The 16,375-nt window shown below is 41.3% G+C and overlaps 1 protein-coding gene across 1 annotated transcript; it reads left to right on the top strand.

Annotated features, from left to right (window-relative positions):
• The first annotated feature begins 1,400 nt into the window (after positions 1-1,400).
• On the top strand, positions 1,401-16,375 carry iqck (IQ motif containing K). The gene is made up of 9 exons (XM_085454188.1): positions 1,401-1,504; positions 1,578-1,660; positions 1,973-2,099; positions 2,201-2,298; positions 2,767-2,819; positions 2,960-3,037; positions 3,664-3,748; positions 10,281-10,392; positions 15,911-16,375. The coding sequence occupies exons 1-9, from the start codon at positions 1,495-1,497 to the stop codon at positions 16,186-16,188; spliced, it is 924 nt and encodes a 307-aa protein (XP_085310314.1). The 5' UTR covers positions 1,401-1,494; the 3' UTR covers positions 16,189-16,375.

The following is a 16,375-nucleotide window of genomic DNA, read 5'->3' as shown; positions in this document are numbered from 1 at the left end:
ACAGGCCTGAGTAATTCTGAGTTAACCAAAAATAATATGCATGTGTTTTACCTTAATACTTTTGAGGCATATATAATCACGTACAAAAGTCTTTACTGCTCATCTCTTCATATTTTAAGAGGAAAATTAGAAATGCATGAAATGCAAAAATAGAGTATGAGGCAAAAACAGAGTTTGCACAGTTCTAATGAGCTTGAACGTCAATGTTTGGTATGACCACCTGATCTCTCTGAGCCAAGGTTTCTTGTAATTTTGTTTAATCAGTCTTCAGGAATAATTCTCCAGGCTTCTTTAAGGACATTCAAAGCTTTTCTTTGGATGTTGGCTGCCTTTTGTTCTGTTATCTATTGACATGATCCCACACTGCTTCAATAATGTTGACCTCTGGGCTCTGGGGAGGCCAATCCATGACTGATAGTGTTTCATTGTGTGTCTTTGTTTTTTTGGGGGTTTTTTTGTCCATCCAAGTACGCTTGTACTGCATTGGCAGTGTGTTCTGGATCATTGTCATGCTGAAAAATGAAGCTGCTGCCAAGTTTTTTCCAGATGGTATTGCATTGTAGATCAAAATCGGATTGTACTTTTCTGCATTCATAATTCCATCAGTTTTGACAAGATCTTCAACATCATTGGCTGAAACTGACCCCAAATACTATCTGTATTTTACAGATAGAAAGTTTTGGCCAGTTGCTCTTTGGGAGTCACCTTGCTGGTGCAAAAATGCTAAGCTGTGTTATCTTTGGCATTTTTTTAGAATCAACTGTAGGCACAGCTCTGGTTCATCCCTGGAGTTAGGGTTGTGAATGAATCATAGGTCTGTGTTTAGTGAAAAAGCAGCCAGTGTCTAAAGAAAAGCTTTGAAAGACTTTCTGATAACCTGTACAAGAAAGTCTGTCTCCTTGGAAGCAAGATTTATAGAAATGAGTGGTCTCTCAAAACTTGCATAGTACTTTATTATTCAAAAACAGTCTTCTTCTTTTTTTTACGCACGTTGACTCCTTTATTATTGTTAGGAAACAAACTAAAAAACACGGCATACTCTTTAGTGACTGCCATTATTCAGTGTGTCTTTGCTGAACTATTTCTTTCTGAGTCTCGCAGTATTGTTAGGTAAATACGCCTTTATAGGATTATTTCTCCTTAACTCCTATCATTAATCTAAGAGTTATATGATCGATACATGTATGTAGTTATCTGCTGCCCTCCAGTGGTTACATGGAAACTAGAAGTCATTTTCCTAATTTTGCAACAGCTGAAAGTTTAAAACAAAGATATGAGAACCACAAAAGCAGCAGTAGCATTTTAGGGCCAACCCCCCTCCCCGACTCGGTTTATTTTCTATGCATTGCATCGTTTCAGTATATTTTCGCTGTGTCGGACTTGTTTACACCGGAAGTCACGTGAGCACACCTACCGGTGACTCCATGGCAACCGCTTGAGTTAACATAGATAATGGAAGAGATCGTCTGTACTAAGAAATAATTTTTGCAGAAAATGTGTGAAGGTACGGCCTGATCTGTTTGTCCCTGTGGTGAAACAGAAAAACAAAGGTTCACGTGTTCACTGTGTCTTTGTAGAGTTTGAGGCCGAACAGCACAGCGGTCCCAGCCCTGCGTGGACAGAGGCCAGCTCTGTGAGCACCCAGCTCTCCCGGCACAGCGTAAGTACACACAGACGACGTGATGTGTGCAAATACAAATCTGTGGGATTTAATCTGGATCCTGTGTCAGCCTCGTTTGAGATAACTGGGCCAGCTGGGTATTCAAATGCATTCTCCGTCATGCGCAAAACCCTAACACATACATGTGAAAATGTGAACCTAACTGATGGGGATTTATAAATATTGCTTGAAGTGCAAAATAGCTCCTCCATTTTTATATGGTTTATAACAGAAAACTATAAAATAAATTATTTTTTAAACTATTTTTGAAGTCTAAATTGTTCATGAAAGTTGAATGATTGCTTTGGTTAGGTACTTATGGATGAGCCCGATGTTTGCTGTGCTCTCCCTGGATACTCTGCATTAGAAGGACCTCATCCTTCACGGCAGAATCGCCCCCCAACTGCTGAAACTACACCTTTTCCCCAAGTCCCTGAAAGTAAGATACATAGCTGCTCTCCCTGTAATGTGAAACTGTAAGTATTAATACATATTTGCCATCATTATAATTCTGTCTTTAAAATGTTGTGCTTGTGTCAGATCCTGTCACGCGTTTCTTGGAGAAGAAAGTGTTTCCAGTGTTGGTACCTGGACTGGAGGCTTTGCTAAGAGAAGCCCAGAAAAATGGCTGCTTTAAGGTCTAAGTGTCTTTAATAAAAATCAATTGTAATCCTACAATTGGACCTCTGAGAAATCAGAAATTAATCAAGGATAAAAATCAACCACTAAAATATTTTTTTTTCTGTTCAGGAAGTAAATAACCATAATTTGACATCTTAATCAAAAGCTAATAATTAATTTTATTGGTTTTTTTTCTGCTTTTCTTTAGGAAAATGGTAAATTTGAAAGTTCACGGATAACAACAATAATATTTTAATATTTAAGAGTAATTAGTTTAGTGCATCTGTGCCATGAACCTGACATTGGGCGGTAGTCTGATCAATTTAAATGCTGTACAGGAATAATTAGCCAGTAGAGGGATCTAAAAAACAATTCAGTGCTTACAGACACCAAAATGGGAGCTTTGTTGTTTTAACGCTTGTACATTTTGCTGCTTTATAGTCAAGGGAGATGCTGAATGTAGGGCAGTCTCTTTTTTATTTCAGAGGAAAATAACAGCGTTTAACCCATGTGACTTTCTGACTGAGTGGCTCTACAAGTAAGAGTCCTCCTACACACACCTCACTCTGCACTCTGTAGTACTACCCTCACCTCACCACATAGATTCTCTCTGATGTCACATTGAAAGTGCTGTGTATGTGAAACACTGCACGTTTCACGTTTTTCATCCTTCCTCAGCCATAACCCTCGCAGGAGTGGACAGGAACCAGTGAGCTTTCATGACATCCCCTTTGTCAAGGACTGGCTTGGGATGCAGTGAGTATCTCTTCAGTTTCCACACCATGGTTATTATAGCTAACAAAGACGAAACTAAAACTGGGTGTGAAAAAACATTTTAGTAAACGAGAATAAAATAAAAATGCTAGGAGTTGCAAAACTGACTAAAATAGAATAAACATTTCAAGGGAATATTCTTAGCTTTAGTATTTGTAAAATAACGTGAAATTTTCATAACATGTACTGAAGTTATTGTACAAAAACATACAGTGTACAGTTTTTAATCCAGTGTCTGTAGCAGAGGTGTCCAACATAAGGCCCGAGGGCCAGAATCAGCCCTCCAAAGACTTCAATCTGGCCCAATGGGCAATTCTAGAAAATGTGAAGGTGAGCATAAATTTAGGACTTTTAATTCTATCTTCCAACGTTTTGCAGCATGATAAAGAGCTCCCCCATGGCCAATCTTACAACACCACGTTTCACTGGTTTGGCCCACTTTAAAATCAAAGTGGGATGTAATGGGCCCACGATGTAAAATATGTTTGACATCTATGGTTTATAGCACAAAGCAACTATAAGCTATGGCACACACACACACAAACTCCATGTACGCTCTCCTTTCTTGTCTCATCACTCTTTCTTTTCCATTTCCTTCCATCCTCCAGTCCCAGGCCGCCCACTCCTCTGTTTCTGCGGCTCACTGAGTGCGAGGCTGCTCTGCTCATCCAGGCTTTCTGGAGAGGATACAAGGTATGTTGGACATGACTGGAAGCTGAGTGCTTTTTACAGGCTTTCTGTCCCAACATTTATAAAAAGGGCTGGGGTTTGCAGAATGACAGGTCTGAAAAGCACCAAAAAGTGTGAAAAAATAAACAGGAAACCTAAACTTTAAGAACTGAGGGACGTTTTATGGAATGAAGAGGTTGCATTGCATAGTCTTGGTTGCATTTTACATTTCACTGACACACAACTTTAGCTTTGCCTCCTTGACCAACTTCACAAACTCATCAAAGAATTCACAGTGTGGACATAAGATAACATTTTGAAGAAGAAAGTGTGTAGGAGTCCGGCAATCATCCCACAAGAGCACAGCGACCCTGTGTGTGTGCGTGTCTGTTAGGCTACAATAGGCTCCCGCTAAGCGTGCATCGGCCAACAGTCTTGTTGTTGTCAGTCTTGTTGTATAATCCCATCCCCTTAAAGAGCCCCCTCTTCCACAGGGGCTGCAGTTTCATTCAGCAGCTTGATTATGTCATCAGTGATGCCAGGCTTTAAATCCCTCCTGTGTGGGTGTTGTGGTCTGAAGCACTCTGTGCTGTGATATAAATAGATATGCACAGACACTTCCAGAGGCAAACAGCAGCATCTCTCTCTGTCACTCTTTCTCCCTCACACACACGCACGCACGCACACACACACAGATAAACGCCAGCTCCTGTGGTGTAAGGATAAGCAAGGGTCATGTTTTGTTTGTCTTGACAGAACCTCTTCTTTTGTGCGTTTCTTATCCGAAGTGCTTGTGGGAGGATTCAGCCTTAGTGTGGCTGCACAAACCACTGAGAGGAAAAGATGCCAGCTGCACCGACGTGGACAATTGCATTACATTTGAATGATTTGAAAATGTTCTTGCACATGTGGGCCTGAAGATAAAAGTGTGGATGCGGGCATAAAAAAAGATGGATCGAATGTGTGTCGTGAACTGCTGGGGCACCAGCAGAGGGCAGCACTCCCTCTTATTTGCCTTTTTTTATTTTCTCCATGAACAACAAAATATAATTGATCTCTGCCCACATGTGGTGGCAGCAGTGAGCCAGCTGTCTGTCACTCCTTGCTGTATGTTTACCCTGAAATAAGAGGTTCAGCAGGGCCACTGATAGGACTGCAGCTGAACACCCCAAGGGATTCAGGGAAAGAGAGAGAGAGAGTGGGTAGAGACAGAGTGAGGGAATGGGAGGATTATGAGGAAGGATGATGGTTGGTCTATGTTTGGAACACTTTCGCATGGATGGCAAACGGGAGGAAAGAGGCGAGCTGATGTTGCAAAGTGGTGTCAGAGTAGGAAGATGCAGTTCTTCTAGGGGGTGGGAAAAGGGAGAGAGATGCAGCACAATCAGGGTCTGCAGCTGAGCGTTGGCCTCTTGGAAGACGCCTCTAGGATCATGACTTATTTAGGCTACATGGAGCGGAGCAGAATTTTTGTTTGGTCCTGACAGGCACTGTAGTGTGTTTCGACTGCTCTCACCTTGACTTGAGAAAAACGGCAGTTAACAGCGGAGTGGGCAGCAGAGGAGGGACGAGCACGTCAGCACAAACCGAGTGAACTGTAAAGCACCAGTGCCTTGTTAAACTTCTACTGGGATCATTAAACATAACTATTACAGAATTATTCTTACACCAGCGTGCAATCAAGATGTCGTAGCTCACAAATCTAATTTCTAAGTAAAGAATTCCAAGGAATGTTTCACTCAAATCTGCCTCTCTGTCTGATTTTATGTGCTTGAGGATAGTTTATTAGAGCATAATAGGATTGTGGGATTTTCCTGTAATATATAGTCAGTATAAGATCAGTGCACTCTGTTCACTTCACCCCCATCTGCCTCCACACGCACCCCATTCCCCCCCTCACACTTACACCCTCGGCCGTTATATAACCAGCTTGACGCAGCGCTGACTGCAGAGGGTGTGCGTGTGTGCGTGAGTGTTCTGGTAAGAAAGACAGACAGACTGAAGACTAGGAAGGGGCATGAGAGTATTTTTGTAGAGTGGAATTTTATCCCTCTATTATTAATCTCTTTCATCAAAACGCTGAGGGCTGAAGCAGAGCAGTGCTGGAGCGCACACAGACGCACACACAAACACACATAGACACAGATGCAAACTCATGACCCAGACAGTGCGTTTGTCTTTTGTTTCACTCACGTATAACTGTTAAGAGCTCCTAGGTCTAAACATATTATATAATCTTCTTTACACCGTGTACCTTAACCTAACTATAATCCATTCATCCATGCCTGCTACTCTAATGCACACTGATGTGCAAGCATGGACACATACACAGTCTCCTCTGATCACTAAGACTTCTCAGGATTATTCAGCTGAGCTAGAGTAGTGTGGCTGTAGTGTAATAAATTCCCATTGCAATTAGACTGTCAATATTAGTGGGTTGTGGTCTGGTAGCTTTGCCCTTTATCATCATCACTGCCATTTCCACTGGCTCCAGTTGCAGATTTATTTATGTGGCTGGCCTTATCTCAGCTGCAGCGCACCTTTTATCTGACTGGAAAAAAAAAAAATCAAACCTAAGTCAGTTTTTTGGGGGGAGGGTCCTTTTTCTGTAGTGAAAACTTGAAACAAATACCATCAGTTGATTTCCACTGGAGAGTTTGGTAGATGAAAAGTCTGATACAACCACACACAGTATAAAACAAGGATGTAGCCACCGTGACATCACCTGTCCTATTTTGAAACTTCGAAGTGTTTTCATTGTCATGATTTTGTTGTTTTGAAACCAGATGTGATAAGCATTGGCCAGAGCTGACCGTGAAATTCGGCATTCATTGGCTAACTAATTGCCAGCCCTATCCTGTTACCCAATGTGCACCTCCTGGATAAATCTGGTTTTGTGACACTTAGAATGGCTAAAATGTAAAAAGTAAACTTGATGTTTTCTAGTGAAGGGTGATGTAAGGCAGTTAGTTAGCTAGCTGCAACCAGCCAGAATACTTCTAGCTTTGTCCAGTCCAAGACAGCGTTGGTGTCATTATGCAGTGTATACACTGTACCACGTATATGACATATAGTAGGCTTTATACAACTTTGCAACCAAACAGTGAAAAACGTTCTTTCTTGTGCATGTTTCAACAATGTTTGATGATGTCATCTTAAAAACTTTTTTAAAAGGCTCATACATCTTTTTTCTCACTGATACTCCCTTTTTTTACATTCCTCATGCATTAATTTTTGTCTGCTTCCAGAATGTGTCGTTTTTCCTACTCTACTTTTCCTCTCCTATCTGTCACCTCTATCCCCAGCCGGCAGCTGGTCGTGGTCGATGGCTGCCACTTCCTGAGCCTGGTTCTGCCTGAGGTCTCTGCTTGTGAAAATGGAGTGCTACTTTTCAAAAGTGTTTTCTCTCTATTTCTCTCTTGGGTCTTGACATTTTTATACAAAGTGCTTTGAGGTGACTGTTGTTGTAAATTGGCACCACATAAGTAGAATTAATTCAACAGAATAGCAAAAATCTTGGGTTTCATCGGCTTTCTTTCTCATAGGCCTTTTAATAGACCTTTCCTTCCTTCTTGTACTGCAGCTTCAGATATTAAGAAATGGGGCACTTGCTGAGTTGTATTCCTCCTGACATAAACGAATAGAGCTGGTTGAAAGAAACACACACATATATGTGCGCACACACACACACACACACACACACACACACACACACACACACACACACACACACACTTGCCCCTCCCCAGAGTACTGCATAGTCAACAGTAGAAGTAGGTCTATGATTCCAGTTCAATGGTCCAAGGGCAGCAATAGATGAATGGTTTTAAATGTGGTTCGCTGTTAAGTCAATTTGATGTACCACGTGCAGTGACACTCATGCAGAAGATATGTCTCAGGCTTGGTCCTTGCTTACCCTCCTGTAAATGGGCTGATGTCTCATATTTTCACTTGTGCATTTATCTGTGCCTACATTTGTCTTAGTTCTTATTTAAATGTAAGTATTTTTTACCTTTAGGACAGTAGGGTGGCAGTGCAACTGCTTATTGTGACTCAGTCTACAGGGGCATGAATACAGGCCACAGGTCACTGGGCTGGTTAAGCCTTGAAGGAAGCTGTGGTGAACACAAAGATGATGGATGGGTGGAGTGTGAAGGGAAAATAAAGCAGACTGTGGCTGTGTCTTTATGCACTTGGTCGTGCAGCCACTTCCCCGGGTGAGGAGCTCAGTCTCACAGTCAGCTTTACACTGGAAAGGAATGCAGCTTGAAAGGCTGAGTTACGAGACTGCAACGTGTGCGTGCACACCATAATGTTGTATGCAATTGTGGATAATGTGGTGTGTGATAACAGTGGCCCTTGCAGTGTCTCGGTAATTTTTCTAATCACTCTAATCCCAGCCTTCATGCAAACATACAGCATGAGAGGCCTGAGTCACATGCACACAAAACCAGGCTCTGCCACGTGAGCAGTGCATCAGCACGTATGATTATATCAAGAAGATAATGCGTTAGCAAAGTTTCACTAAGAATTCAAATGAGTATAAATAACTGTGAAAAACGATGAAGTTGAGATGCATATATTCTAACACGCAGTACAAGTAAAACGTCAACATTCTTAACCAGGCTTCGTGCCCAGGGTCAAAATAACTTAGCCCTGCAAATCAGCTGTGCTGATGCACACAGACAGGCTTCAGAAAACTCAGGCGCACACACACACACACACACATACAACTCAGCCCTTTGTCTCCTGCTGTCATACACAAGCTGTCAGCATCCTGCAGAAAGCTAGTGTATTCATAAAGTCAGCTTTCCAAGAACTGACTTTGATTTTTGCTCCATTTCCATCATTTCGGAGAAGCTGACAGCATCAGAAGCAGAAAGGGAGAATACAAGATTTATGGAGGACATCAGTGAAGAGTGACAGAGAAGAAATGGCACACAGACACAAATAAAGCACACAAGCGATGGTGAGCAAACACAACAGACTTAACCACCCCTCCTCCCTCTGACCCTCACCCCTCATTTCCATTTCTATGGTTTGCTCCCATCAGCAGAGAGGCTGCTGCAGCACTGTGACACCCCGTGAATTAACTATTGGAGCGCTCTAGTTTTACCCATTCCTAAACCTATCACCAGGCTTATATAACAGACCCACTTTTGTACAATAGCAACACTTTTGTTGCCACATAACCAGGCACTTAGGAGAAAGTTGGGGTTGAATGGAGCAGAGTGAAAGGAGACTGGTGAGAAGAGAGGTGGGAGAGAATTCAGAGTGAAGAGAGGTGGATGGAGAGGGAAGAAATACTGATGTGTTGGGGAATCAAGGGAGAGTAATGTGTTAGTATGAAAGACAGTATCTGAGGAGAGATCTACCACCCAGGGAAGAAAGAAGCCTGTCAGAGATAGTTGAGTACAAAGAGCATAGAGGAAAGAAAAAGGAGGAGTAGGAGGACTAGTTAGTGGGAGAAGAATAGAAGGAGGAGGGATAAATATGAACAGGAGGTGAAGCCCTTTACAGATATTTTATTCACATTTGCAACATCAAACTTGCTCGGTAATCTTTCAGGAAGTCCTGCAGCCCACACACACACACACACACACACACACACACACACACACACACACACACACACACACACACACAAAACCAAACACAACAGCTGCAGTAGTTTCATCCAAGAACAGAAGCATAATTCATACAGCCTGGATTAGGCTGAATCAGGGTTCCTGTGAATCCTTAGAAGCTCTTCATTAATCTCATAGTAAGGCCTAACATTTTAAAATGCATTAAAATTAATTAATTAATTAAATTTAAAATAGGAAATAGGATTTTATCACTTGCTTGGCTTATTGTTTTCATTTATTTTTGCAGCATGGTGTAGGCAAGATGTGTAAGTTGCAGTATGTGTTTCAACCACAGTGCAATCAGTATTACTGGACCACATATTTGCATGGAGATCTGACCAAATGGCTTACATAAGCAGGTTTTGGCACAATTGATGGAGCCATGAATTCTGCTCTGTACCAGAAAATCCTGAAGTAGAATGTCCGGAGTGGCCTAGTCAACGTCCAGAGTTGAATCTGATTGAGATGCTTTGGCATGACTTTAAACAGGCCGTTCATAAAAACCCTCCAATTTGGCTGAATTAAAACAATTCCGTAAAGAAAAGTGGGCCAAAATTCCTCCACAGTGAAAAAGACTCTTTGCCAGTTATCGCAAAAGTGTGACTGTAGTTCTTGCTGCCAAGTGTGGCACAACTAGTTTAAGGAGTGACTTTTTCACAAAAATTCAGGTAGGTTTGGATATTTTTTTCCAATAATAAATGAAATAATCATTTAAAAAGAACATTTATTTACTTAACCCTCCCTGGAAATGTTCTTAATGTTAGTAACTAAAGCATATACTGTAACAGACTTTCTAAATAACCTTCTTTAAACAGTCCTAACCGCTTACTAACACTGATTAGCTTGTGGCTCAATTAAGTTATTGATGATGTTTGCTCATGTGAATTTATGCATGTGCGCCCTTTGCACGTGTCCTGTGATTGTTATAGATCAGGGCACAGCCAGATGTTCAGGAGATGCGCCAGTGGCAGAAAAAACTGAGAGAGACCCGTGACATTGGCAAAACTGTCAAGCAGTTCTGGGCGAAACAAGAGAGACGAGGTAAGCCCACATACGCTTACACACACACTCACATGATATCACTGAATGCCAGCCCTCAGGCTTGCTAGTAGCATTATATCTACTACTATCAAATTCTCTTCAGTGCCTGACAAAAGCTGCTGATATTCATACAAAGGTACTAGACTGCATAGAAATCAGTCCATACAATATTCAGATTTACAAAAATAAATACGCATACAGTGCGGTGTGTCAGCCTGTGCACAAATAGAGTTTCACACATATAAACGGCTGCAGAGATATTCACGCCAACAGGGCTTTGATTTTTAAAGCTGAAAGACGAGGATTCTGGGAGCGGTGACACACAGAGAGAATGAGGGCAGTGACGGAGAAAGAGAAGCAGACATGGGGAGAAAGTAAGTAATTGAGAGAGAAGATTGCAAATGAAAAAGAGAAAGAAAATGTCTTGAGGGCTCAGGCTACGCTTGTGTGACAGCGACGGCAGATGATGGGGGGGGGATTCATGTGTGGAAAGAGCGGAGTAACAGAGTGTAGAGGGGAAGGGGATGAAGTCTGAGACGAGGGTAAATTGATGTGTACGTCTTTGCCTGTGGCGAGTGTGTGTGTCTATGTGTGCACTGTGCACATATGAAGGACAGGGAAGAGCAGCTGAGAATGCAGACCCATGTCCACTGTGACTGACAAGCATTAGAGTTAAAGGATGATGACTACACGTTGTCTTTGGAAGCTTGCATAAGAACAGAGTGGTACACTGTACATGCACTTTCTTAAATCCAAGTAGGCTTGCAGGGAAAAAAACACGACTGTTGCAAAGTTCAGCAAAAGAAATTTATTTGTACTAATAAAGAATAGAGAAAAAAAAACAAGCACACAAACAGGATTTTCTGTGGGGGCTTCATAAGAAGCCAAAGAACTTTGGAGAACCTCCAACTTTTTTCTTCTAACATCACCATACCCTTGATACCTTTGGCTAGTATAATGAAATTCTTATCATCTTTGTGCTTTGTACAAATTAGCATACTGAGCTAAATTCACTGATATAGTCACCAATGAGGATGCCACAATACCAATACAGATACCCAATTTGATACCAAAACAAACTGAGTATACAGTGGACTCAAACAACAACTCCTTTATCAAAAAGTCATTTTAAATAGATGATATGGTCGAGTGTTTATTTCAAATTTTAATGCTGTATTTTTTTTGACAGGACATAGACTGAAATGTCAGGATGGTTGCAGAGTAACCTACTAACATTCCTATGAGGTATAACATGTACCATTTTAAGTAAATCTTAGCTCATTTTGAATTTCATGACAGCAACACATCTTAAAAAATTGGCGATGTTGGGGAAAAAAGACTGGAAAAGGAAGCTGTGCTAAACAAAAACAGCTGGAGGAACATTTTGCAACTAAATAGGTTAATTGGCAGCAGGTCAGTAACAGGAGTGGGTCTAAAAAGAACATATTAGAGAGGCAGAGGTTCTCAGAAGTAAAGTTGGGCAGAGGTTTACCAAAAACTGTTTCTACAAATTGTGGACCAATTTTAGAATAATGTTCCTAAATGTAAAATTGTAAAGACTTCAATCAAGAGAAATCTCCGTGTACAAGGGACAAGGCTGAAAACCAGCATTGGATGCCTGTGATCTTCAGGTCACCCAGGCATTAAAAACAGGCATGATTCTTTGATGGACATGAAAGAAACATTAAAGCTCCATCATCAAAAAAAGGAAGCCACATATGAACATGACCCAACAATGCTGCTGTCATCTTTGGACCAAAGCTCATTTAAAATGGACTGAGAAAAAATGGAAAACTGCTCTGTGGTCAGACAAACTGAAATTGGACATTTATTTTGGAACATGGCGCATCCCGTGAACTAAAGATGAGAGGGACCACCCGGCTTAAGACCAGTGCTAAGTTCAAAAACCTGCATCTCTGATGGCATGGGGGTCCCATCAGTGTGTATGGAATTGACAGCTGGCACATTTGGAAAGGCACCATCAATACTAAACGGTATATACAGGTTTTAGAGCAACACATTCTCCCATTGCATATTTCAGCAAAACAATGCCAAACCACATACTGCCTCTATAACAGCACTGTGCCAGCACTGTAGTAGAAGAAACACGGCCTGCCTGCAGTGCAGACCCAGACCTTTCTTACAAACAACTGGGGGCAGACCACTAAATGCACCATCATCCATGTGTAGCTTTTGCTGTCCTCGCTTCATCTTCTTCAGAATGTGAGCATAGCTAAAAACACCTTTAGGTGCATCCTGCCCCTGCTGATTCCAGAAGTTACTAAAAATGCAAATCAAGTCACATTTTTTTGAATATGCATCAAACAGCAGAGCAGCAATGGTGGCACAATGATCAGAATTCTAGCCTCACAGCAAAAAGGTTCTTGGTTTGAATCTGCAATCTGGTTGGGGTGTTGCATGCAGAGTTGCATGTTCTGCCTGTGTCTTTGTGGGTTATCTCTGGGTACTCTAGCTTATTCCCACACTCAAAGACATACACACTTAGTGCAGTTAGGTTAATTGGCACTTCCAGATTGAATGTGTGTGAATAGTTGTCTGTCTTTGTGCAGCTAGCGGGGGTAGATTCTTGGTCTTTTTTTAGGGACATTGTATTTATTTTTCCACGCGCCTACTGGAACGCTGTACCATCATGGTGCATCACAACAAGTTAGCAAGTGGACAGAAAAATCAAAACACATGGCAAAGAACAAAAGATGACTAAAAGAAGCTTCTCTCTACTTTGCATTGTTGCAGCTGTCTACTTTTCCAGCGGGTCCACGTAAATGATTTCAAACATTTCGATAATAAGGATACAGAAGGTGCAACTCCTACATGCACAATAGGACTAATGACACAGAAGGAAAGAAATCCGATTACACCGTGCTTACAGCAGACAGCTCAACAGTAATGTTGTCGTATTGTCTCCCCCTTAGGGAACTGATATATTCAACGAGGCAACACTCATCTTCTACCCACAAATAAATAGGGATGGATGTGTGTCAACATCACACTGTTTGGAGCAATACTGGGAATTGTCTTCTTGAATGAATCCATAAATAATTACAATCTCTACATTTTACTCTGTTTGGTGCTCTAATCTGTGTAATTGCCTGATAATTTACTGCACTTTGTGGTGAACATTTTATAGATGGGAGGATAAAAATAACCGCCAGATGTAAGCTTTGTAAAATAATAATATATGATAATAATATATGAAAATAGTTTTTAAAAAAGAAACCCTCAAGAAGCAATTACATCTATATTTAATCTATTCTGCTCTTCGCATTTAACCCAGATACAGGAGCATTCATACACTGAGGCGTGCTTCAGCCCATCTGACGGGGGTGTGGCGGTGTGTCATGATAAACACACACACCCTCTAATAACGCTAGTCATGGTAGTGTTTCAGTTTTTGTCGCTCAGAAACAAAGAACAGTGGCATCATGAGCACAGGTTGTTTCCACAGACGCATTCCACACAACAAAGGCGCTCTCTGCGGCCGACGAACATTCTTCCACGGGCGTGTGACAGCCATGCCACACTGCCACTGCTAACCGCCGCCGCTGCTGCTACTGCTGACCTGACATTCTAGCTGGGGGCCTGGGGATGGGTGTGCATGCGTAAGAGAGTGCATGAGCGTCTGTCCAGACTGTCGGCCTGCATGGAAACCATTTTCCAACCTTTTCAACTGAGTCTACAATGGATGAAAATAGGAGAGAACAAAAAAGACAGAAAGTGACAGAAGTTGCAGTTTGTTTGCCGGCTTCTTCTGTTTTTGTTTTTTGGATGTTATAGAAGTCGCCTTCCTGCACTGTGACACATAAATGACCCATGTTTGGTGCACTTGCAGAGTTAAAAAGAGAGCGAGAAATAATTTAGGGAAGCTCCCCTTCCAACTGTACGCTCATTCTTTAAGTCCCACAACAGCTGTGCTCATCTCATTTGACCCGAGAAAGCCGGCGTACAATACCTCCTCTGCCGCTTCATAGTCTGAAATCAGAATTAGTCAGAGATGGAGAGAAAAACAATGAGGCAAAGAGCAAAGAACATGCACACAGTGATATGTCAAAAGGTCACATCGCACTAGACAGGTGCAGCTCTCAGCAGTTCATGAATCACCTCGACTGTCCTTGACTGGTGCTTGTTTACCGTCAGTTTAAGCCCTGTTAAAACAGCTTGTGACATCACGTGGTTGGTGACATTGTTTTGAATAGATCAACATGAAATGAAGTAGCAACAGAAATCTGTTAATTGTTTTGGCCTTCTCCCTTGTTTTGTTTTGTTTGGTTTGGTTTTCTTCACCCGCCATGCCAAACTAAAGCTTTTTAAAAGATAAGTCATGGGATCTGAATCAGGGAAATGATTCTCAGATGATAAAACAAAAAAAATACTGAAGGGCTCCATCACTGCATATTTGGATTCTCTATATGTACGGATGCATTTTGAAATCTTAAAAAAAAAAAAAAAGTTATTTTTTTTCCAAAACCGCAATTCCATCACACTTTTTCAATAATTAGCTTGTAAATAAAACAGTTCAATTCAATTCCATTTTATTTATACAGCACCGAATCACAGTGTCACCTCAAAGCACCTCAAAGCACTTTATATTGTAAGGTAGACCCTACAATAATACTACAGAGAAAACCCCAACAATCATATGATCCTCTATGTGCAGGCTCTTTGGTGACAGTGGGAAGGAAAAACTCCCTTTTAACAGGAAGAACCAGGCTCAGGGAGGGGTGGCCATCTGCCATGACCGGTTGGAGTGAGGGGCAAACGATACCGTAATTTGCACTCCATGACAGCCTCTTGGGTAGCACTTGATAATAATGTCATACTATTAGGCATTAGTAAGGTATTAGCGAGTGCTTAATTCATCATTTATATATCATTAGTCCTCCTTAGTTTGACATTTATAAATACAGATGTGTTTATCCATCTGTTACTCTTACACTGTGTACAGCTATCACTGCTAGTAATTATCCTAATTTTAGTCATAATGATATATCTATATTTATAAATGGCATACTGAAGAGTAGTAATGCTATATAAATGATAAATTAAGCAACTACACATACCTTACTAATACGTTAATAATGCTTCATAGCATTATTTGTTATAAAGTGATACCGGCTTTTGTTTTTCATAGATATGCTTACTTTAACAGTGTCAAAGCTGTCACTCTTTACTGACTGATAACAACAATAGCAGCAGCAGAGGCAACCAGAGTAGCGTTGTAGCTGTGAAAGTGAGAAAGTGTCAGCACTTGTCTCAGTCGTGTTCTGTTCATAATTTTTCAAGTTATTCTGCTTAAAAAACTGCACTTGAAAAGAACTCGCTTGATATCATTAAAACCTTTATGCAAGGAACAGATAATTCTGCTAAATTCTTTAAAGGCTAACACATTCAAGATTTTTTAACCTGTTATTTAAATGAGCTAATCTGTCAAATTCCTAAAAGATTGTAAGGATCTTTTTTGCCTGGAAAACATATCCGAACATCTCTTGTTTGTCTCCAGTGGGTTCGGCTATGACAGATCTTCCAGAAAGCCCCCAGCCTGGAAACAATGTGTCCATCCAGGTGGTTTCCCCCACTCCCCAGAGCACCGCGGTCCACACACCCACCACCCATATGAGCCCACAGCCTGGTGAGTGGCTCAGACCCAGCCTGCACGTCAAGGAAGAAGTAGCCTCTACATGTCTGACTAATTTCCTGTCTGTGTCCAACAAACTAATCGCAGGGTCTCCATCGTTACTAGGAACTCACAACCTGAGCTACCCTGGTGGGACTTGGTAACTGGAATCATTAGCCTTGTGTAAAAGCTTTTTTTCTGCTGTTTAAACACTATTAAACTCTGTTAGGCTGATGTCAAATTGACCTAAAGTGATCAGTCAAACAAGCCCTGTTTAAGGAAAAAAAAGAAAAGAATAAAAAAGATGCCTGTAACCAATTTGATATGGCCAGGCCAGGATTTATGGTCTGA

This window comes from Copadichromis virginalis, linkage group LG4 (genome assembly GCF_057382275.1).
Source record: "Copadichromis virginalis isolate Kocher_CV1m ecotype Utaka linkage group LG4, C_Virginalis_male_GT1.1, whole genome shotgun sequence".
NCBI classification, from domain to species: domain Eukaryota; kingdom Metazoa; phylum Chordata; class Actinopteri; order Cichliformes; family Cichlidae; genus Copadichromis; species Copadichromis virginalis.
This window is presented reverse-complemented; position numbering and strand designations above follow the sequence as displayed.

Excerpts from the sequence above, each read along its gene's own strand:
- iqck (XM_085454188.1), top strand. Across the intron at positions 2,820-2,959 it reads CTGACTGAGTGGCTCTACAA|CCATAACCCTCGCAGGAGTG; the intron begins GTAAGAGTCCTC and ends ATCCTTCCTCAG. Across the intron at positions 10,393-15,910 it reads GGCGAAACAAGAGAGACGAG|TGGGTTCGGCTATGACAGAT; the intron begins GTAAGCCCACAT and ends GTTTGTCTCCAG.